The sequence below is a fragment of the Trematomus bernacchii genome, unplaced genomic scaffold (genome assembly GCF_902827165.1).
Source record: "Trematomus bernacchii unplaced genomic scaffold, fTreBer1.1, whole genome shotgun sequence".
NCBI lineage: Eukaryota > Metazoa > Chordata > Actinopteri > Perciformes > Nototheniidae > Trematomus > Trematomus bernacchii.
In genome coordinates, this window is record NW_022987801.1 from 1,914,708 (window position 1) to 1,937,799 (window position 23,092).

Below are 23,092 nucleotides of genomic sequence, written 5' to 3' on the forward strand. Positions count from 1 at the left end.
CTGTTCAGTCCCATTCTCGCTGCCAGGTAGCAGCTCATAGCTGTAGGAGTTGTATGACTTTTTGGGAACAGCCTTATACCAGTAGAAGCTCCAGCCAGCAGAAGGATGATCAACCCTGCAGTTCAGAGTTACTGAGGCTCCAGGACTCGGCCATGATGGAGACACAGTGAGGACAGCCTTAGGTCTTTCTGTTCGAAAGTGATTTAATGATAACGTTATGATTTATAATTGGTGGGTAACATACACTCCTTGCATCCTACATATTTTCTACAAACATGTAAAACAAATGTGAAGGTGCACCATCCTTTAATATAATAACCAACATATTATAGATGATATGTTTATATACATATAGCAAAACAAATCTAATAATGACAAATTACTTACTGTCATATAATGTGAGGACATCACTCCAATGCGTTGAAGACATTTCACCTTTCAGTCTGCCCTTACACCCGTAGTCTCCATGTTGTGAGGTCAGAGTAAATGTAGGGTCAGATGTCTGGTGTGTTTCTGACCTGGGTGTCGTCCATATATAATCCCACTCATAGTCTCCTCCATCCTTAATTTCACATGTCAGAGTGATCGTTTCTCCAGAGTATATCTCAGGCCAGTTGGGTCGCAGGGTCACAACAGCCCTGTTTGTGACTGTTTGAGGAAGAAGCACAAAATACTAAATAAAAAAAATTAAAAAAATATAAAATTATTAGCGACCTTCTTAATCCTTACTTTCAAATATTATAATTTGTATTTTCTTTATGACATAATATTAGATGTTTTAATTACCGACTGCATCGCTGTACTCTGTGTAGTAAACAGGGTCTCCTCTTCCTCCTCTGCACCAGTAGACGCCTCCTCGTGAGACACTGATTTGGTCATTTGTGAGGAAAACATCTTGTGTCTTCAGGGGTTCAGAGGTTTTCTCTTTTTTGTACCAGAAGTATCTCCAACCAGAAGCTGATGATGGTCCTACAGAGCAAGTTAGAGTCACATTGCCCCCTCCTGGAAATACGTCTCTCAGCTGGGCCTTTGGTTTTGCTGTTTAATGTAGAATAAAGGTACAAATGTTTACAAAATATTATTCATTGTCCCTGTAAATAAGCTTAGCTTGACAAATAATACAAATGTATAATATATCTTATCCAGCACTCTTAGTAATATGCAATCACTGTGTATGTTATAATGAAAATAATGAAAATATAGAGAAATAACTACTTATATTTCTATTTATAACCACTGAAGTAGTTGGTTAACCTTGTGTAGAAACGGCCATAAAACGGGGTGAACATTTAAAAAGCATTTTTTTTCTTTGTTCATTAGGGTTACCAGTGTTTCTAAGATTAGGCAGATATTATAATTCTGTTTCATTTTGGGTTTACTAAATGTCTGAAGTTTTAGGGTTAGGGTTAGGGCACAACCCACTGCGCTACACGCCTACATAAAGTAAAATGTGTTTACTTTTTGTCAAAACATTTATAATAAAATTACAAAACGGAACACACAAAAAAGAGGATGTTGTTTGGAGGGTTACATAGGTAGATTTGTCTTGAGTAAGTATACAAAAAGAAAGAGAATTGTATAATTACCTTGAGCTTGTCCACGGTAAAGTAAATTGAGCGCTGAAATACATTTGAAATTACATCAGACATTATCAAACTGACAAATATATCATAACCTCAGGCATTTAAAAAGTTGTATCAATGGTAATTAAAACTGGAAAACTGTACTCACAGAATAACCCCAGCGTGCAGAGCAAAGTGTGTCCCATCTTCACATCGAACACTGACTCTGTCTCTTACATACGTCCACTTTAACACTTGAAAAAAATTGAGGAAGACTAACAGAGCACTGTGGGAGGAAATCTGATCTGATGTCAAAATGAGCGCATTGGTATTTTACACTTTTTCCAAGAATAACTAGTCTCTCTTTCCTTCCTGTTTTACATTGGCACGACTACTTCATGCTCATGCCATGCAGATACATTTTAACTTCACTCTCTACCAAGATCCCACTTTAAAAAGGCAGAGTAAATAGTCATTTTTGCTCAACTCATATCTTAGTAAAAATGGATGGCAGTGTTATACTTGTGTTTCACAGGCAGATATTTTTAACGCCAATAGATGGTTCATCGAGACAACTGCAGAACAATTTAACTTCTTTTCATTCTTTACCTGACCTTTATTGCAATTGTAATTCTGATTATTTATCATGCATTTGTCTAAAAACACAAGACAAAAGTCAGGATTTTTTGGTAAAATAGCCATCTTGTAAACCTCTAATATTAGATGTTTCTACTGCTTCATCACTATATTAATAAAAACGGCCGATGATTCAAAGTGACACATTTTTGGTCACATCTCAGCTCTTGCACCTCTAAATTCCTTCTGTCGCCTCAAAGCATGACTGTACTGTATTTAATATTGAAGTTAAATGCATAAATCTGGTGCACTTTGAGAGCAACATTAAGAGATCTACTGTATGGACATCTCTCAACACCCATATGAAACAGAAATGTAAACAAATGTTCTTATTCTTTATGGATATTTTATAAATCACTCCCCTTTTAAACTGTATTCTTGTTTTACTTTCATATAGTATTTCATAACTGTTTTTCATTTATTCTCTTGTTTTTTTTATAACTATAATGATCATATGAAGGTGTGCCTTGGAAGTAATCTTTTACATAATAATTGCATTCACTGAACACGGGAAAATTACAATCCTGCCGTCCTCTCTAGTGTCATGATGAGGTGGAGGTAAAGCACGTTAATGTATTATATTCAGGGGTGCACATCACTTTTTTAGTGAGTTACTCAGATGAGTACCAGGAGACAGTGTTTGGTACTCACCCCACACGAAGCGTGGTCCTCCTCAGTGTCTCCTTCACTGTCCTCTATTTACACTTCTTGGATGCTAGATGATGAAGATGATGATGAAGATGCACCTCCCTGTCTCTTTTTAAGCCTCCGGTTTGCTTTCTCCAAAACTTGTTGTCAAAACTGTGAAGTCCTTGCATTTCCTGAGGCCAAGTTGAAGGATCAAATACTAAGAAATGATCACATGACTTGAAGTCATATCTGATTTCAGATGTGGGAAGTTACTAAGTACACTTATTCAAGTATTGTACTTAAGTACAATGTTGAGATATTTGTACTTTACTTGACTTTGATGCTACTTTGTACTTCTACTCCACTACAGTTCAGAGGTAATGGTGTACTTTTACTCCACTACATGTATTTAATACCTTTAGTTACTTTACAGATGTGGATGAATGATGTGAAATATAATCAAGTCTTAAATCTGACTTTAGTTCCACATGGAGTAAATTCACAAGCTACCCTGCAGTATACAAAGTCATTCAAACTAGCTGCACCTTTACCAGCTTTCACAACACTTTAATGATCAATCATTATTAAACATATCATATACAATTATTAGGGATGCTCCGATCGCCAATTTTGGGGGCGATCGCCGGAATCAGTATCGGCCGATACCGATCGCCGATCCGATCAAGTGGGCGGGGCCTATGGGGATCTTCCATTTAAAGTGATGTTTAAAACTCAGTTAATGGGGCTCATTCACTGGCGCTTCCACAAACCAACCAAAATAATTATTACATTCAAATGAAGTACATTATTCAAGTTTACATTAACTTGGGATAATAACACGGGAGAAATTAGCGGAAGCACTCTCTTTTCCTCTCTCCCCCTCTCTCCCTCTCTCTCTCTCTCCTGACAGCCCGTCAGTATCTCCTGCAGCTCACTGATCCAGTAATGAGCGACCCGACAGTGAAGAATAAATATATTTATAACTAGTTTAGCTTGTTCCAGAGGTAGATAAAATAGCTAAGTGTGTTAGGTCTAACTCTTAATGTGTGTTCTGCTCCGCTCACCGGTCCGTCACAGCGGGTGGAGCTGCACGATTTCTGCTTCACACACGTTGCATACGGCTATTTTATTGTCATTTTCGGACACTTAAAATACTGCCAGACTAGTGAAGCCATTTTGGCGAGCTTGTTTTGCCGCGCACAGAGAAAAGTGTCATGTATTTTACATGCAACGATAGCCTAATCTAAAATGCTCTACTACGGCGTACCTTTCGTGTGGTGTGTGGCTCGTCAGCGCAGACTCTCGCATCGTTATGTTTGCACACTTTGCAGGAGGCTACTCTTGGGCTTCGCTTGACCCTCGTCTTAGCCATGGCTTGTATTTGTCTTCTGCTAGCCAACGCTCGTTGAAACGGCAACCTCCTGGCATACTGTCATCTATCACTCTCATCAGAATGCCCAGGTCACACACGTAACAAAAACACTTGCCGGTCACGCGCATTGCGCGGGAAGGCCGGAGCGGAGCTGTTTTATGTAAAAGCGAAGCAATTAAGCGCGCTCCGACTTCTTTATTTTTTTTTAATCTAAAAAGCGAAGTAAAGCATTTACAATTTCAAGCACTTTATCCCAAATTCAAGCACCATTCCCAAAATGCAAGCACTTTTCAAGGATTTCCAGCACCCGTACGCACCCTGATGCTTTTATTGAACTTGGTAATGGTGGTATTTTGATTACTTACCTGATACATTTAGATAGATTGTATTGCTTCTTTTTGTTGATCCCCGTGCAGAAAAAAGCATTGGTATTCATCACTGTAGCCTGAAGCTGAGAGTAATTTATAGCTCTCATGTTTGTAGTAAGAGAGGAATTCTCGACCATCCCTTTGGATTGAGTAAAACCAGTCGCTGTCTTTGTCTCCTGTAATGTCACACTTGAAGGTCACAGACTCCCAGGGAAAAAAAGTGGTCCAGTTTGGCTCAATGGTCAGCACAGCATCTAGAAACCATCACAAGATACAAAAAGTAAAATCTGTTTTATTTTTGTTAAAAAACGCATTATACATTGACCAAACGGATGTTGTTTGGAGAGTTACGTAGGTAGATTGGTCTTGAGTAAGTATACAAAAAAGATGTCCATGGTAAAGTAAATTCAGCACTGAAACAAGTTTGAAACTACATCAGACATTATTAAACTGACAAATATATCATAACCTCAGGCATTTAAGTTGTGTCAATGGCAATTAAAACATGAACAGTACTTTCAGAAAATCCCCAGTAGAGAGAGAAAAGTGTGTCCGATCTTCACATCCAACACTGATAAACTGTTCCTCTGCTTTTGATAAATGTGTCTACTTTGTTTAAAGTGGACCTATCATGCTATATTTAAATGATATATTGTAGGGCCATACCTATATAAGGTATATTTATACGTTTCTGTTTTCAAAATACCAAACAGATCATGCATTTTAGCCATGCCTCATTTCGCTCTATGTGCTGTTTGCTGTCTACGGGTCTGATTCTGCTGACCACGCGCCCCTGCAGGAGAGGGCAGCCTTGCTCTGATCAGCTGCTGGGCTGTCAGAAGAGGGGGAGAAAAAGAGATCTCCGTCCTCCGTGTTTTATTATATAGAGTCGTTATTCATTTGTTTTAAAGCTCAATAAATAACAAAGAAGACCTTTGACCGGCACTTTTCTAATTTTGTCCGGAAGATTTAAACTTTAACGGACATCTTGACCGGCGAAAGAAACTGAAACTGAAACTGACACTCTGCCGCACGGTCCCCTCGTTCCTTGGAAGAGGCGGAGAGGTGGGTGTTTGTCATCTGCTGGTGGACTAACCGGAGAGAATTACAGTGCTTGCCTCGACGGGGAGGGATTGCATTGAATTAAAGCAGCGGGAGCAAACGCTTGCCTCGGGGAGGGAGAAAGAAAGCCACAGCGGAGAATAAACAGAAGGGTAACCATGGTAACTATGGGCGGGAAGTCTTCTTCGCTGCTTTTGTGGCAGACTACAGCGCCACTTACAGGCCTGGCATATGTACTACAGCGTCTCCAGCGCTTTCGAGCGGCAATGGCCGGCCGTGGCCCAACCCCACATTCCCCTGATAGGTGAAGAGTTGGCCCAATAGCCGTAGCGCCACTTCTGTGACGTCATAGAAGTGTTCAAATCTGGATCAGTCTGTATCAGATCCATTGCAGCCCCTTTTTTAGAGATTTGGGTATGGAGGAAAATAGAGAGGGTTGTGTTTTCTGACACTTGGTGAGTTCCCTGGAACACCGGGGACACATATTCATGTATAAAAGACGTACCAAAGTGCATTTTGCATGATAGGTCCCCTTTAAATAAAAGATAGAAACTGCAGCATATGAAGATAAATCAGGAACTACAGAGAAACAAATGCAATGTAATATTGGAAAATCTTTTAAAAAGTACACGGTCTGGGCTTCCTTCCCTTTTACACAAAGCTCACACAACTGAACAACTTTTAACACAGCACATGTTGATGTATCTTGGTTTACTGTATGTATCCTCTAATGATGAAGAGAGATAAGGTATTAAAATATCCTTCCTGATAAGATCATCCTGTGGGCTGGTGCTGCACAAATAGTTAGTAATGATTGATGCTTCTCTAAAGACTGCTGCATGAAGTCAAACAGTTTTCTTTCTAGAACAAATTAAGTGATAAAATTGCATGCGTCATACTCACTTTATAATCCATGGGCCTTCTCACCAATATTTCATGTGAAAATGTGTTTTTAACAGCTTTAACCAAATAGTTGAACTGCAGTGTTGGAGTGTTATGGAGAAATTGAAGTTTAAGTTTAGAAACAACCTCACCCACAGGAAGTCTCTCATAGTCTCTTTACCAGATGTGAATGGGAAGAGAGACAAAGTCCTGCCCCCTCCTCAAAATAGACTCTATCTACTGTACTTTAAGGGGGCAACATTTCATATATATATCATTAGTAATAAAGCAATCATTTGTATACAGAAAATAGTTGTTGTCTAGGTGCAAAATTGTATCACAACAGTTGTACAAAAACAACTTAATGCCATAATAATGATCAAAATAAATAAATACCACAACACTTCAGTAGCTGTGTAGTTTTAAATGTGGTGGGTAGTCAAAATTAAAAGCTTCCACTTCCATGCATCAGTGCAAAGCTAAGGAAGTGAACCGTAAGCAGTCAATTGTTTAGTTATTAGTTAGGAGTTACATTTACATGACATCAGACCCTGCTGCCAGACTTCAGAAGGACTATTTGTGTAGAGTAGGTAAAGTATGAGATAAAGTAGTTTGACACCACCTTGTGGTCATATATCGAAAGAAAGCTTCTATTATAACTGCTCAGTGACTGGAGAACAAATAAAATAGAATATTCTCAGTAAAATACTCACATAAATTGGACAAACTAATGTTGGCTGTAGTGCGTCAGTAGATTCCCTTCTTCTATCTCTCTACATAGAGAATACTGTATGTTTATCCATGGACAATGTAGGAACAAAGTACCATATATTCACATTTTGACATCATACAAGATAATAAAGTGTAAGTACTAGCAGAAAACATATATATTAAGTGCATTAAGGGTTTTGGTTACCATTTTTTTATTTGAATGACAAAAACAGGTTTGAAAAATATAAAATGTTCTGCCTTGTTTTCTTCCTGGACAGGCTTTACTGCTTTGATTGCATTGAAAGCACGAAATAAAGATAAGACTTGTGGGTTGTTGTTTCTCTTTTGGTGACAAGCGTATGAGAAATTCCGTCATGTTTTTAGTTATTTTGGTTAATCTGCTTAACACAATACAGAACATTGGTATTATTAAAGATGAGATAGTAAGATAATACAAGTAGTATTTATTAATACAAAACAAAGACGGTCCCAACAATCTGAAAGGAAACAAATACACTGTACAAAAGGAGTGTGCTTCAGTTCCTTTGAATCTGAACATCTTGTTTGACCTATTGGTGGCGCTGTGACTTCAGATGTTTTGGCTTTTGCAAGAGACTACTTCTGCAGATAAATTCAAGGCATTAGATAATTTGTTGGCACCCTGTGGTAGCATCTAGTAAGAATCATTCACTGAACAGTACATGCAGGTATAACTGCATTTGGGTTTTATGAATAATATATGTGTGTGTCCACTGTGTGCATCTACAGTGCTAAAGCATGTGTCCATACTGCATATATTAGTATCTGGTTCTAATATCATGCTTGTCACCTTCACATTTTAAAAGAACATAATACTTCAGAAACAAACCTTTTAAATAATTAAAACACCATCTTTAGTGATGTTGACTGCGTTACTGAACTGTCCTGTTTCAGACTCACACCAGAACACTCCACTAACCCAGCTGCTGGTTATTGTGCATGTGGATCCAGTCTTTGTCCCCCAGGAAGAACAGCGATGAAGGAAGCCAGATTCATAAAACCTCATCACTCTCCACTCGGTGGAGTTTCCCTCACAGCTCAGTGACACAGACGTTGTGGTGAAGTGCTGCACACTGTCAGGACTCACTGGGACACACAAACAGGGGACAAACAAAGCATTTATGTATATGGAAGGCAACTTGAACATTAAAAAAACAAGAAGCATTTAAATCAACAATAAAGAGTGAGTGTCTAATTAAAGCATGTAATGAATTGAAACAATTACAAATACTGCTTATCGATCCGGTACTTTAACAGTATTTTTATAGGTTCTTTTTGTTATTTTTTAAGGGAAAAACTTAACAAATTGGAAACAGAATTAACATTGATTTATTTTATGTATAGTGTTGATTATGGGCTGCTAGCACACATAACATAGGCCTACATGCAGTGGTGGTAGTAACTAAGTAGATTTACTCAAGTACTGTACTTATTTTTAGGTACTTAAGTATTTCCACTTTCGCTTCTTTGTAATTCTGCTCCTCTACAGTTCAGAGGTAAATGGTGTACTTCTACTCCACTACATGTATTTAATACCTTTAGTTATTTTACAGATCTGGATTAATGATGTGAAATATAATCAACTCTTAAATCAGACTTTAGTTACACCTGGAGTAAATTCACAAGCTATCCTGCAGTATACTACTTTTACTTAAGTACTTGATCTGAGTACTTCTTCCACCTTACACGTAATTGGGGCAACAGAACTCTGAGTTAAGGAAGTCGAAAAGGGTGCATTTCTCCATATGAATATGATGCCTTTTGGCCAGCTGATGGACAGATTGCTTGTGTTTCCGCAAAAATACTTATGGCAAACGAACATTGTACTTATCGAGCCTTGTAGATTGTCACTTTTGAACGCTCTGTTGTCCTCCGGCAGATCTCTGTGTGCACGGTGCTGCAGTGAGTCTATGAGGCCCTGCCCCCCGCACAGAGAGAGAGAGATCTCCCCACCGACCACGTTAGATGTCAAGGGAGATGTATGCCTCATCATACTTTGTTGATTTGGGCATTATAGCTGAAAGGCCACTTTTCTTTTAGATGCCGGTTGTGTTAAAAATGTGTTAATTTCATTGATTTAAAAGCAAACAATGTTTGTTTACAACTTCTTCCCAAGCTTCACGCGCCCACCCAGCAATAGCACTGCGCCCCTCCTAGGGAGCGCGCCCCCCAGGTTGGGAACCACTGACCTAAGGCATTTAAAAAGTTGTATCAATGGTAATTAAAACTGGAAAAGTACTCACAGAATAACCCCAGCGCGCAGAGCAAAGTGTGTCCCATCTTCAGATCAAACACTGACTCTCTGTCTCTTACACATATGTCCACTTTAACACTTGAAAGAAATTGAGGAAGACTAACAGAGCACTGTGGGAGGAAATCTGATCTGATGTCAAAATGAGCTCATTGGTATTTTACACATTTCCTAAGAATAACTAGTCACTCTTTCCTTCCTGTTTTACATTGGCATGACTACTTCATGCTCATGCCATGCAGATACATTTTAACTTCACTCTTGACCATGATCCCACTTTAAAAAGGCAGAGTAAATAGTCATTTTCGCTCAACTCATATCTAAGTAAAAATGGATGGCATTATTATACTTGTGTTTCACAGGCAAAGATATTTAACGCCAACAGTTAGATGGTTCATTGAGACAACTGCAGAACAATTTAACGTCTTGGTCATTCTTTACCTGACCTTTATTGCGATTGTAATTCTGATTATTTATCATGCATTAGTCTAAAAACAGAAGATAAAAGTCAGGATTTTTTGGTAAAATAGCCATCTTGTAAACCTCTAATATTAGATGTTTCTACTGCTTCATCACTATAGTAATAACAAGGGCTGATGATTCAAATTGACACATTTTCGGTCACATCTCAGCTCTTGCACCTCTAACTTCCTTCTGTCTCCTCAAAGCATGACTGTACTGGATCACCAAAATAAGACGGAGGATGATGAAGCAAATCAAACACCTTGTGAAAAGAAAAATCAAGTAGAAGCACTTCAGTAAATAAAGTTTATTGATGCAAAACAAAGCTTACTTTTTTTTTTAAACACACCTAGATTAAAGCCATATGATGCATTTCCTTTCAATTATTTGCTATTACATTAACTGTACAAAATATTGTCTGATAAATGGAGAGCAAAGCTGAAAATAAGGTTTAATAAACAAAGGTTTCGTTTTGGTATGTTGTTTCCATTCGTCTTGTCCTTACAGAGGACATTGTTCGATCTGGAAGAAAACCAAAGAAGAAAGAGATGACACTTTTTAAAGAATTAGAGTGTTTCATGACATATTAATCCCATTTACAATATATTTAACAATATATGAAATATATAAAGTGATTGATCTGAAAACGTACATGATGTTACGCTGCATTTTTATCAAGAGCTGTTCCTGGTTTGAGTTCAGAATAAACAGTTTCATCCGCTGGTGCAGGACTTGACTTCCCTATGAATTAAGAGATTATTATTATTTATTGTTTACAGTATTCCCCCCAGTTAGCAATGAAAATGTACTGGTATACATTTTCCTCACAAGAGGGTACAGTGATAGTTTGATAGAAGGAATTGCTCATGATGATTCACAACAGTTAAACATGTATGGATACAGATGAATGAAATGTCACATGCCCCGATGTTTATTTCATGAATGCATAGAATTGGCAGATAATTAAATAAACAAACATTGACAAAGTTATGTGTAGGGTTTCAACATTGCTGACTTTTGTGACACCTTGTGGCACATTTTAAAATGACACCCTAGCAGGCAGCATGTAACCCAACAAAACCTTAAAGCGTGTAGTATTTCATCATACCTGCTGCTGATGCCAACTGCACATGTGAGTAAACACAATCCTCCGGTTCATTTTTCTTCCCTGTTAGACGGATCAGGAGAAAGAGTGAAAAGACAATACTTTACTTAATTTAGGCACTGCTAGCCTACAAAAGCACCTTAATTATTGTATGTTATTACGACATAGAAATGAAATACTCACCCTTCTTAGAAATGTTTTTGAGCTCGAGCACAGAATATGTCGCATCCCTGGATTCATCTGAAATGTATAATTTATTTTATATTTAAAAGAGTGAACCTTGAATTTTCATATTCCAGTATTTATATTTACTATACTGTACCATTTGCAGGTTCTCCAGGGCCTTTGACTGTTTCATAGAGACAGGCATTATCTGAAGAATAATCAAATTCATATTAAAATCCCTCTATATGAACTCCTACATTTTTTTAAAGCAACTAATGAGAAATGGAAATGCTACTCGGTTAATAACGTTAACAATTAATTCAAAACATATTAAGGATTCAGGCTGACCCTGAAGAACAGAAGCATATTCTCTTTGGTTAGTTTCGTCCTGGTTGATCATGTGGTCTGTAGCAGGGCCCTGATTGGTCCTCTGAGATCTGGTGGGCAAAACACATATAGTAAATGAAGTGGATTTATGAAGGAACATATTACTGCTGTCATGTTCAAAATAAAATAAAATAGAGTTTTGTACCAACCTGTTATAGCATGAATCTGTTTAAAAAAAACAAGTAATACTATATTATTTTCCATTGCAAAGTGTTCTACTGTTAAAACATACATGTGATTACATTAGAGTCAATCTGATATCAGAGGAAAATCATCTTACCTTTTGACTTTCTGTATAAATACAGGAACAGCAGCAGGAGAATAATCAGTAAAACTCCACAAAGCAGCCCAACGATCAGAAGAACGGGAAATTGAGAGTCTTCTCCTGGCTCTGGCCCGAACGCTGCTAATATAAGTAATCATTATTAATATTATATCTCTAACACTTTTCATTAATAGATTCACTTTATAAAACCTTTTTTCTTACACAAACACAGTTTAATTCAGAATAAACTAAGCTATCTTTATCTGAGACTGTAACACAGTTTACAAAATAGGAAGAGTTTTTTAATCATACTCACATTTTACTGAGAACCAACTCTCTGGTGACGTCCTACCATCTGCTGAATCTCTCTGTTTACATTTATAAAAGCCTTCATCTGACTTTGACACTGCAGAGATGGTCAGCTCCCTTCTGGTATCGTTCTGGATGAGTTTGTCATTTTTATAGAAATCCACATTATAAACATTTTCTGTCTTGAACTTGCAGCTAAGAGTGACAGGAAGTCCCTCAGCCACAGGACGGACAGGACTCACCAGGATAATTTCATCATCTGAAAACAAGTCAAAGAATATAAAGGCTTTGTCAGAGACATCAGCTTTTGCAGATTTAATATGTTTATGCACAACTGGTCTAGTCTGGCAGAAGCTGAAATGTCAGGTAGATGTATGAGAACAATAAAACACAGAATATTATCTTTGATCATTGAGAGAAGTAACCATGGAAATCACTTGGCCTTTTTTATAAAGTTTTACTAATTTGAAGAGACGTTTGGCTAATGCTTGTCCCCTTCACATTTCAAAACAACATAATACTTCAGAAACAAATATTTTAAATAATTAAAACTCACCATCTTTAGTGATGTTGACTGCATTACTGAACTGTCCTGTTTCAGACTCACACCAGAACACTCCGCTAACCCATCTTCTGGTTATTGTGCATGTGGATCCAGTCATTGTCCCCCAGATAGAACAGGGAAGAAGGTTGTCAGGTTGTGAAAACTTCATCACTCTCCACTCAGTGGAGTTTCCCTCACAGCTCAGTGACACAGACGTTTTGGTGAAGTGCTGCACACTGTCAGGACTCACTGTGAGAGACGCTGCTGAGTTAATATCTGAAACACACAAAGGGGACAAACAAAGCATTTATTTTTATTGAAGGCAACTTGAACGTTAAAAAAACAAGAAGCATTTAATCAACAATAAAGAGTGAGTGTCTAATTAAAGCATGTAAATATTATTTTGCAAATTTTTGAGTGAATTGCTGAATGTAAAGAATTTGGAGTTGTTTGTAACATTGGGGAACTTTTATGTAGAACATAACCAAAAGGCATATCCAAAATATCCCAACATAGTCCTCCATTTAAAGGTTTAGGGGGCATAGAACAAGAAAGAAAGAAGGATCAAAGAAAGAACATATATGAAAGCTAATACAAAAAAAAGAACAAAGCTATGGAGAGAATGAGAAGAATGGATGGATGTAAAGAAGGAACAATAGAAAGTATCAGGCCTTCAAACCTGTACCACAGCTTACATTGACCTGATCCTTGTGTGAAGGAAAAGTTCCCAAAATAAGGAAATTCCTACCATTTTGCAATAATGGAAAAGTCAAATCATACTGACCTCCAGACCAGACAAACACAGGTTTGCTGTACGAACTGTAAAACACTGGATCTCCTCTTCCTGCTCTGCACACATATCCTGCTGTGTGTGTTTGTCCATCAATGATGAAGAGATGCTGTTCAGTCCCATTCTCACTGCCAGGTAGCAGCTCATAGCTGTAGGAGTCGTCTGACAGTTTAGGAACAGCCTTATACCAGTAGAAGCTCCAGCCAGCAGAAGGATGATCAACCCTGCAGTTCAGAGTTACTGAGGCTCCAGGACTCGGCCATGATGGAGACACAGTGAGGACAGGCAGAGGTGTGTCTGTTGGAAAGTGATTTAATGATAAACTTATGATTTATATTTGGTGGGTAACAAACACTCCTTGCATCCTACATACAACAAAATAAAATAATATTTGTATTTACAGCAAAAAAAGTAAACTGATGATGTATGACTTACCGTTAGATACTGTCAATGTGAAGACATCACTCCACAGCGTGTAAAACATTTCACCTTTCAGTCTGCCCACACACTGGTATTTCCCATTTCTTGATGAAGGAGCAAGGTGAGATTTCTGAGGTGTTTCTGACCAGGGTGTCGTCCAAAAAAACTCCCACTCATAGTCTCCTCCATCCTCAATTTCACATGTAAGAGTGAAGGTTTCTCGAGAGTATATTTGAGGCCAGTTGGGTTGCAGGGTCACAACAGCCCTGTTTGTGACTGTTAACCATCAATGAGCACCAAAAACAAAGGCAATGTTAGACATGAAATATAGCATTTTTTGTGTCAAATACATAATTTGTTTTTCTGTGTGACATAATATTAGATGTTTTAATTACCGACTGCATCGCTGTACTCTGTGTAGTAAACAGGGTTTCCTCTTCCTCCTCTGCACCAGTAGACGCCTCCTCGTGAGACACTGATTTGGTCATTTGTGAGGAAAACAACATCTTGTGTCTTCAGGGGTTCAGAGGTTTTCTCTTTTTTGTACCAGAAGTATCTCCAACCAGAAGCTGATGATGGTCCTACAGAGCAAGTTAGAGTCACATTGCCCCCTCCTGGAAATATGTATCTCAGCAGGGCCTTTGGTTTTGCTGTTTAATGTAGAATAAAGGTACAAATGTTTACAAAATGTTAGTTATTGTCCCTGTAAATAAGCTTAGCTTGACAAATAATACAAATGGATAATATATCTTATCCAGCACTCTAGTAATATTCAATCACTGTGTACAATGAAAATATAGAGAAATAACTATGCTTATATTTCTATTTATAACCACTAAATTAACCTTGTGTAGAAACATAAAACGGGATGAAGTTTAAAAAGTCCAGTGTTTCTAAGACGATGCAGATATTTTCATACTGTTTCATTTTGGCATTACTAAATGTCTGAAGCTTTTAGGTATGAAAACTACTTACGTTCAGGTCTCAGTTTTATTGGTTCAGATTCTTCATCGCCAAATTTACAACTGTAAGAGCTCCCGTCTGACATTACTTGAACGGTGTTTTTTGCCATTAATGGTGACTGGTGGTTTCTGTCTGTTGTGATCAATGATCCGTCTCTGTAGAAGGCAGCATTCTCCTCTCTCTGAGTATGATGCCGACAGAGCAGAGTCACTGATTCTCCTTCAAACAAAGTGGACGCAGGACTTTCCAGGATCACGTTTCTGTCTGTGTAACACAAATGATTCATTATAATAGTATAACAGCTCAATTAATACCACATTAGTACAAACAAATACTTTCAGTTCACGAAAAAGGACACACTTTGGACTTAGTATTATCGTTTGGACTGTCTGTATCTGTGGATGAAATATGTGCAGCAACGCGTATCTCAGACCATTTACCGGTTCTGTTTACAACCTCCATCCCTTCCGCAGGAGTCGAATCACGTGCCCCTGCGCGTCGTCTGCGTTCGATTAACCCCTTGACTGCCTCACAGTTCTCTGATGCTTTTAATGCTTCTCCGATCTGTAAATTAGATGTGAACTGTGCTTTTAATGCTGATGAGCTTATCTCCATGTTTGATTCGACATGTACACTAATACTGGATTATGTTGCTCCTTTTACGCTTAGACGCACCAAAGTTCTATCAGAGCCGTGGCTCAATGACTGTACTCGTGATCTCAGACGCGCTTGCAGGCGTGCAGAGAGAAAATGGAAAAAGGATAAACTCCATGTCTCCCTAGAAATCCTTCGTGCTTGCCTTTCTGACTACCAGACGGCAGTCAAAGCAGCCAAAACAGAGCACATTTCTCTGTTAATCTCCAAAAACAGCCATAAACCTCAGGTTCTTTTTAATGTCCTCAACTCTATCATTAATCCCTGTGATGTTTCTTCTATTGTCCCATCGACTACTCTCTGTGATAAGTTTCTTACATTTTTTATTGAAAAAGTATCTGCTCTTAGGCTAGCCCACACTAGTGCTATCCCAGATCCTGCTCCTTTTCTGTGCCCTGCTGTCCTCGACCACTTTGACCCTGTATCCCTCTCTTCTCTCTCGGATGTAGTCAAGCACCTGCGGCCGACAAACTGCACCTCAGACAGCATTCCCTCTCGCCTTCTCAGGGATGTTTTTGATTCAGTTGGAGCAAGTATTTTATTACTTTTAAACACCTCTCTTACCTCAGGATGTGTCCCAGCTGTCTTCAAACATGCCGTGGTTAAGCCACTCCTTAAAAAGAAAAATCTCGACCCCTCCATTCTCGCAAATGTTAGGCCCATCTCCCAGCTACCTTTTTTATCAAAAGCCCTGGAGCGAGTAGTCTACGCCCAGCTGCAGTCTTTTTTAACCACGCATGGAATCCATGAAAAGTTCCAGTCTGGCTTCAAACCCATGCACAGCACTGAAACAATGATCTGCTCCTAGCCGCCGACTCAGGTAACACAGCTGTCTTGGTGCTGTTAGACCTGACAGCTGCCTTTGACACTGTGGACCATAGCATCCTGCTGTCACGGCTTGAACAGTCCGCTGGCATCACAGGCTCTGCCCTTGCATGGTTCAGGTCCTACCTGACAGACCGTAGCTTCTCGGTACAGCTAGGTGCCTTCTCCTCTGCAAAAGCCCCTCTTACCTGTGGGGTTCCCCAAGGCTCGATTCTGGGCCCCATCCTTTTTCTACTGTACATACTGCCCCTAGGTTCAATACTCACAAAACATAACATTCCCTTCCACTGCTACGCCGACGATGTACAGATCTATCTGCCTCTCAAAGCAAATGTCACACACTCACTACAGCAGCTGATGGACTGCTTAGCAGAGATAAAATCCTGGCTGAGCAAAAACTTCCTCAACCTCAACGAGAGCAAGACCGAGGTCATCTTTTTTGGACCGCAACCTCCATCCTCTCCGGTTGATATTCTGGGCTCTATCAAAAAAAACATCCTCCCCTCGGTCATGAACCTTGGAGTGACCTTCACCAGCACTTTTAAATTCGACAAGCAGGTCAGCACCATAGTAAAATCCTGCTTTTTTAAAATAAGACTATTGGCCAAAACCAAGTCGTATTTATCTTTTAAAGACTTAGAAAGGGTTATTAACGCCTTTGTAACCTCGAGACTGGACTATTGTAACGCTCTGTATGTGGGTATGGACCAGGACTCAATCAAACGCTTACAGCTAGTCCAAAACGCTGCTGCACGTTTGCTGACTGGTCACAAAAAGCGCGACCACATCACCCCTATTCTGGCCTCACTACACTGGCTTCCAGTTCGGTTCAGAATTGATTTTAAAATCCTTTTATTTGTTTTTAAAGCCCTAAATGGGCTGGCTCCGGCCTATATAACTGAACTGCTCCAGCGCTACACCCCAGCCAGAGCTTTAAGGTCTGCTGACCAGCTGCTGCTGGTAGTGCCCAAGACCAGGCTAAAAACCCGAGGGCACAGAGCCTTCGCAGCAGCTGGCCCTAGGCTCTGGAACACTTTGCCCCTCCATGTGAGGTCGGCCCAGACCCTAGGGGTTTTTAAATCAAAACTAAAAACACACTTCTTCTCTCTGGCTTTCTAGTTAGAGCGGAGCATGACTCCTGACTTTTCCGTGTGTTTTATTCTTATTTTGTTTTTTAAGATATATCTGTTGTAATTTATTGTCGTTTATTGTGTTTTGTAGTATTGTGTTTTTATTACATGTACAGCACTTTGGCTCGACCAAAAATCGCTTTTAAATGTGCTTTATAAATAAAACCTGATTTGATTTGATTTGATTTGATTCAGTTATGAAGAATACATTTTCACATTTCATGAAATAGGAATACATTTGTACCTGAACTGTTTGATTAATTACTGTTAAGCACATTAAGGTGGATTAATTTCTAGAATATATTGGTCTTTCTTCATAATTTGTCACAATTAATAAAGTATAACAAGGTTTGTTGGTAAAGTATTATCTTTATGTAAATGCTTTGATGTAAGAAGCTGATCCCTGTCTGTCTTTTTGTTCTTATTTTAGTACTCTTGATTTTGTGAAAACACAAAGCACAGGATTGTATATATCACCTGCCTACAGTATACAGCATCAGTGGAGCTGTTCAAACGTTAAAATATTATAATAATTTACAGATTATATATTAGAACTTGTCCAAACTGCGTGTTCATATCAACATTGCTCATTAATTAAAATAAATAGTTTGTATTGAACTTGGTCATGGTGGTATTACTTTGATCACTTACCTGATACAGTTAGATAGATTGTATTGCTTTCCTTTGTTGATCCCGTCTGATGAAAAAAACATTGGTATTCACCACTGTCGCCTGTATATAGAAGGGATAATGTATTGTTCTCATATTTGCCGTAAGGGAGAAATCCTCCACCATTCCTTTGGATTGAGTAAAACCAGTCGCTGTATCTGTCTCCTGTGATGTCACACTTGAAGGTAACAGACTCTCCAGAAAAAAAAGTTGTCCAGTTTGGCTCAATGGTCAGCACAGCATCTAGAAAAAATCACAAGATACATAAAGTAAAGTGTGTTTTCTTTTTGTCAAAACATTTATAATACATTGACAAAACGGAACACACAAAAAAGTGGTTGTTGTGTGGAGAGTTACATAGGTAGATTTTACTATAGTTGGTAAACAAAAAGAAAGAAACATTTTTTATTACCTTGAGCTTGTCCACGATAAAGTGAATTCAGCACTGAAATAAGTATGAAACTACATCAGACATTATCAAACTGACAGAAATCAAACATATCATAATATCAGGCATTTAAAAAGTTGGATCAATGGCAATTAAAACATTAAAAGTACTCACAGAAAAACCCCAGTAGAGAGAGCAAAGTGTGTCCCATCTTCACATCCAACACTGATAATCTGATCCTCTGCTTGTGAGAAATTCTTCTACTTTGTGTAAATAGAAAGATCGAAACTGCAGCATATCAAGAGAAATCAGGAACTACAGAGAAACAAATGCAATGTAATATTGGAAAAGGACGTTTTGTTTTACTTCTTTACACGGCCTGGGCTTCCTTTCCTTTTAGGCAAAGCTCACACAACTGAACAGCTTTTAACACAGCACATTTGTTTGCACCTTGGTTTAGGCATCCTGTAATGATGAACAGAGATAAGGTATTAAAATATCCTTCCTGATGTAGATAAGATCATCCTGTGGGCGTGTGCTTCTGCACAAATGGTCAGTAATTATTGATGCTTCTCTAAAGACTGCTGCATGAAGTCTTTCTAGAAAAAGTGCATACAGATTTAAGAAGGAGATACAATTGCAGGCGTCATACTCACTTTATAATCGATGGGCCTTCTCACCAATATTTCTTATGAAAATGTGTGTAACAGCTTTAACCAAATAGTTGAACTGCAGTGCTGGTGTGTTCTGGAGGAATTCAAGTTTAAGTTTAGAAACAACCTCACCCACAGGAAGTCTCTCATAGTCTCTTTACCAGAAGTGAATGTGAAGAGAGACAAAGTCCAGCCCCCTCCTCGAGATAGACTCTATCTACTTTAAGGGGGCATAATTCCATATCTATATCATTATTAATAAATAAATCATTTAAATACAGACAATATTTTTTGTTTAGGTGCAACATCGTATCACAACAGTTGTACATAGATGACTTAATGTCATAATAATGATCAAAATAAATAAATACCACAACACTTCAGTAGTTGTGAAGTTTTAAATGTGGTGGGAAGTCAAAATTAAAAGCTTCCACTTCCATGCATCAGTGCAAAGCTAAGGAAGTGAACCGTAAGCAGTCAATTGTTTAGTTATTAGTTAGGAGTTACATTTACATGACATCAGACCCTGGTACCAGACTTCAGAAGGACTATTTGTGTAGAGTAGGTAAAGTATCAGATAAAGTAGTTTGACACCACCTTATGGTCATATATCGAAAGAAAACTTCAAATATAACTGCACAGTGACTGGAGAAAAAATAACATTGAATATTCTCAGTAAAACATACTTACATAAATTGGACAAACTAATGTTGGCTGTAGTGCGTCAGTAGATTCCCTTCTTCTATCTCTTTACATAGAGAATACTGTATGTTTATCCATGGACAATGTAGGAACAAAGTTACCATTTTAAAATTTTAATGACAATAACATGTTTGAAAAATACAAAATGTTCTGCCTTGTTTTCTTCCTGGACAGGCTTTACTGCTTTGATTGCATTGGAAGCATGAAATAAAGATAATACTTGTGGGTTGTTGGTTTTCTATTGGGGAGAAATTCCATCTTGTTTTAGGTATATTGGATACTCTGCTTAACACAATACAGAACGTTTGTATTATTAAAGATGAGATGGTAAAATAATCTAAATTACTTTTATTAATAAAGAACAAAAAAGTGCCCCAACAATCTGAAAGGAAACAAATACACTGTACAAAAGGTGTGTGCTTCAGTTCCTTTGAATCTGAACATCTTGTTTGACCTATTGGTGGCGCTGTGACTTCAGATGTTTTGGCTTTTGCAAGAGACTACTTCTGCAGATAAATTAAAGGCATTAGATCATGTGTTGGCACCCTGTGGTAGCATCTAGTAAGAATCATTCACTGAACAGTACATGCAGGTATAATTGCATAAGGGTTTTGTTAATAATATATTTGTGTGTCCACTGTGTGCATCTACAGTGCTAAAGCATGTGTCCATACTGCATATATTAGTATCTGGCTCTAATATCACCAAATGTACAACGAGGTTAGAGCCAAATGATCTGAATCAGACATGTAACAGATAAGGTTGTAGTACAATGTCTTACACTAAATATAAGTACAAAGAAAGGAAGTATACAGAATTGCAAAGCATTTAGCATGTTCCTAGAAAGGCCGTTATTAAAAAAGGCTGTGCGCTATTTACACAAAAGCAGCAAATACACTCAATTGCTGAAACAAGGATGTTGTTTTTCATGTTTTTATCCGCTCCATTGGTTCTGTCCATGAGGATGTCTTTATTGATCTGGAAGAAAACCAAAATGAGTTATTGTCATTGGGTCATTTCTGCTCATGGTACTATTTTTAAATACAACAATGTATGTTAATGCCAACTAATTTGTGTGTGAAAATATGTACATCTGCCATTTATCAATTAAGATGTTTTAAGTAATGTTTCATTAAACCAAAACATGTCTGGAAAACAACATGCTGTATATAAGAAAGACATGAAAATGCACAAAAAGTGTAAAAGCTTTATTTGGTGGATTTGATCATTGCTGAAACTGGCAAGCAGCAAAGCACATTATAAAAGCTTTTAGTATATGTATGTGTATATGTATTAGTGTTTTTACGTGACTTTACCTGCAGCCACGTTTATGTAAAGGCTTTCTTCTGGTTCATTACTGGCACCTGTTAGAAGGATTAAAAATAATGTATCAAAGGACATTCCTGTTCTTTATTTAGACACTGCTGGCCTACAAAAGCATATCAACCATTGCATGTAGTATTTGTATTACTCCATGTTAAACACAAATTAAATACTGTACCATTTCCAGCTTCTACAGACCCTCCGATTGTTTCATAGAGACAACGATCACCTACAGAGAAGTGAAAATCAACCACGGTTACACCAATCATTTTAATCACAATTAAGGCTGAGAGTTCAAAAATAAATCATATGATTAAGCCGGACAAGGGCTGACCATGGAGGAGAGTAGAATATTCTGGCATGTTTTGAATTTCATCCTGGTTGATCATGTGGACTGTAGCAGGGCCCTGATTGGTGCTCTGAGATCTTGTCGGACATACACATGAAGATAATGAAGTGGATTGAGTTTAACATACAACTGTAATGTTCAAAATGAGATAAAAGAGGGTTGTACCGACCTGATGAAGACTGAATCTGTTGAATACAAGAAAAACTTAGTTACATTGTTTTTGAATTGCAAAGGTTTCCGGTACATGCAATCTGTGATTTTTAGTAATTATAGTTTAATTCATTTGATATCAGATGAAAAGGTTCTGACCTTTGGATTTTCTGTAGCGATACAGGAACAGCAGCGGGAGAATTATCAGTAAAACTCCACAAAGCAGCCCAACAGTCAACAGGACGGGAAATTGAGAGGCTCTTCCAGGCCGAGAAGCTGCTAATATAAATAACCTTCATTAATATTTTTTATATAACACTTTCCTCAAAGCACTTCACAGAAACAGAGCTTCAAGGTCGGACCAAGCCTCAGAAATCTCTAAGATAAATAAACAATGACAATTAAAACATTTATTAAAAACCTATGTTCACACATTGACACATACATGTACATCTATGGAATATACACAACTATACAAATACACTTACACATAAATCATAAATATTTACACACTTATTGGAACAAATTCACAAAATACACTATAAATCCCTGTTCACATATCTTGTATTTTCAATGCTGCTCATGTAATCATGGTCATATGAATGTTTTAAGACTGAATACAGAACTGGAAAAAAAAATGTCTCTTACAAAAACTAAATTGTATAATAAAAACTAAATTGTAAAATATAATAATGTAGAGAAAACTAAAACAACTTTGAATGAAGTAATAACTGTCTTTTTTAGCTCTGACTCAGCAACACATCTCAAAAAGAGGAACCTGTTTTTATCATACTCACATTTTACTGAAAACCAACTCTCTGGTGACGTCCACTTCTGCAAACCACGTGCTGAATCTCTCCGTTTACATTTATAAAAGCCTTCGTCTGACTTTGACACTGCAGAGATTGTCAGTTCCCTTCTGGTATCGTTCTGGATGAGTTTGTCATTTTTATAGAAATCCACATTATAAAGAGCAGCTTCATTATTTAACTTGCAGCTAAGAGTGACAGGAAGTCCCTCAGCCACAGGACGGACAGGACTCACCAGGATCATTTCACTATCTGAAATAAAAGAATAAGAAGGCTTTGTCAGAGCAATTAGCTTTTGCAGATTTAATACATTTAGGCACAACTGGTCTAGTCTGGCAGAAGCTAAAAACAGGTAGATGAAAGAAACAATAAAACACATAGAATATTAACTGTGATCTTTCAGAGGAGTGACCCTGGAATTGAATTCGCAAATTAGCCTTTTTTATAAAGTTTTAACTTCACCTTCACATTTCAAAACAACATAATACTTCAGAAATTTTAATATTTTAAATAATGA

The 23,092-nt window shown here is 37.9% G+C and overlaps 2 protein-coding genes across 2 annotated transcripts in view; both read right to left on the reverse strand.

The window, feature by feature from the left end:
* Positions 1–6,601, reverse strand: part of LOC117498006 — a 145,359-nt gene extending 138,758 nt beyond the window's left edge. The window contains exon 1 of the mRNA XM_034150052.1: positions 6,534–6,601. The gene's annotated coding sequence lies outside the window, so the exon portion shown is untranslated. The remainder of the gene's footprint in view (positions 1–6,533) is intronic.
* LOC117498007 overlaps positions 1–23,092 on the reverse strand; it is a 141,306-nt gene that overhangs the window by 6,909 nt on the left and 111,305 nt on the right. Inside the window, exons 25-27 of the mRNA XM_034150053.1 lie at positions 22,564–22,827; positions 21,926–22,045; positions 21,786–21,801 (exon numbers count right to left, since the gene is read on the reverse strand). Of these exons, the coding sequence (XP_034005944.1) occupies positions 21,786–21,801; positions 21,926–22,045; positions 22,564–22,827 (400 nt within the window). The remainder of the gene's footprint in view (positions 1–21,785; positions 21,802–21,925; positions 22,046–22,563; positions 22,828–23,092) is intronic.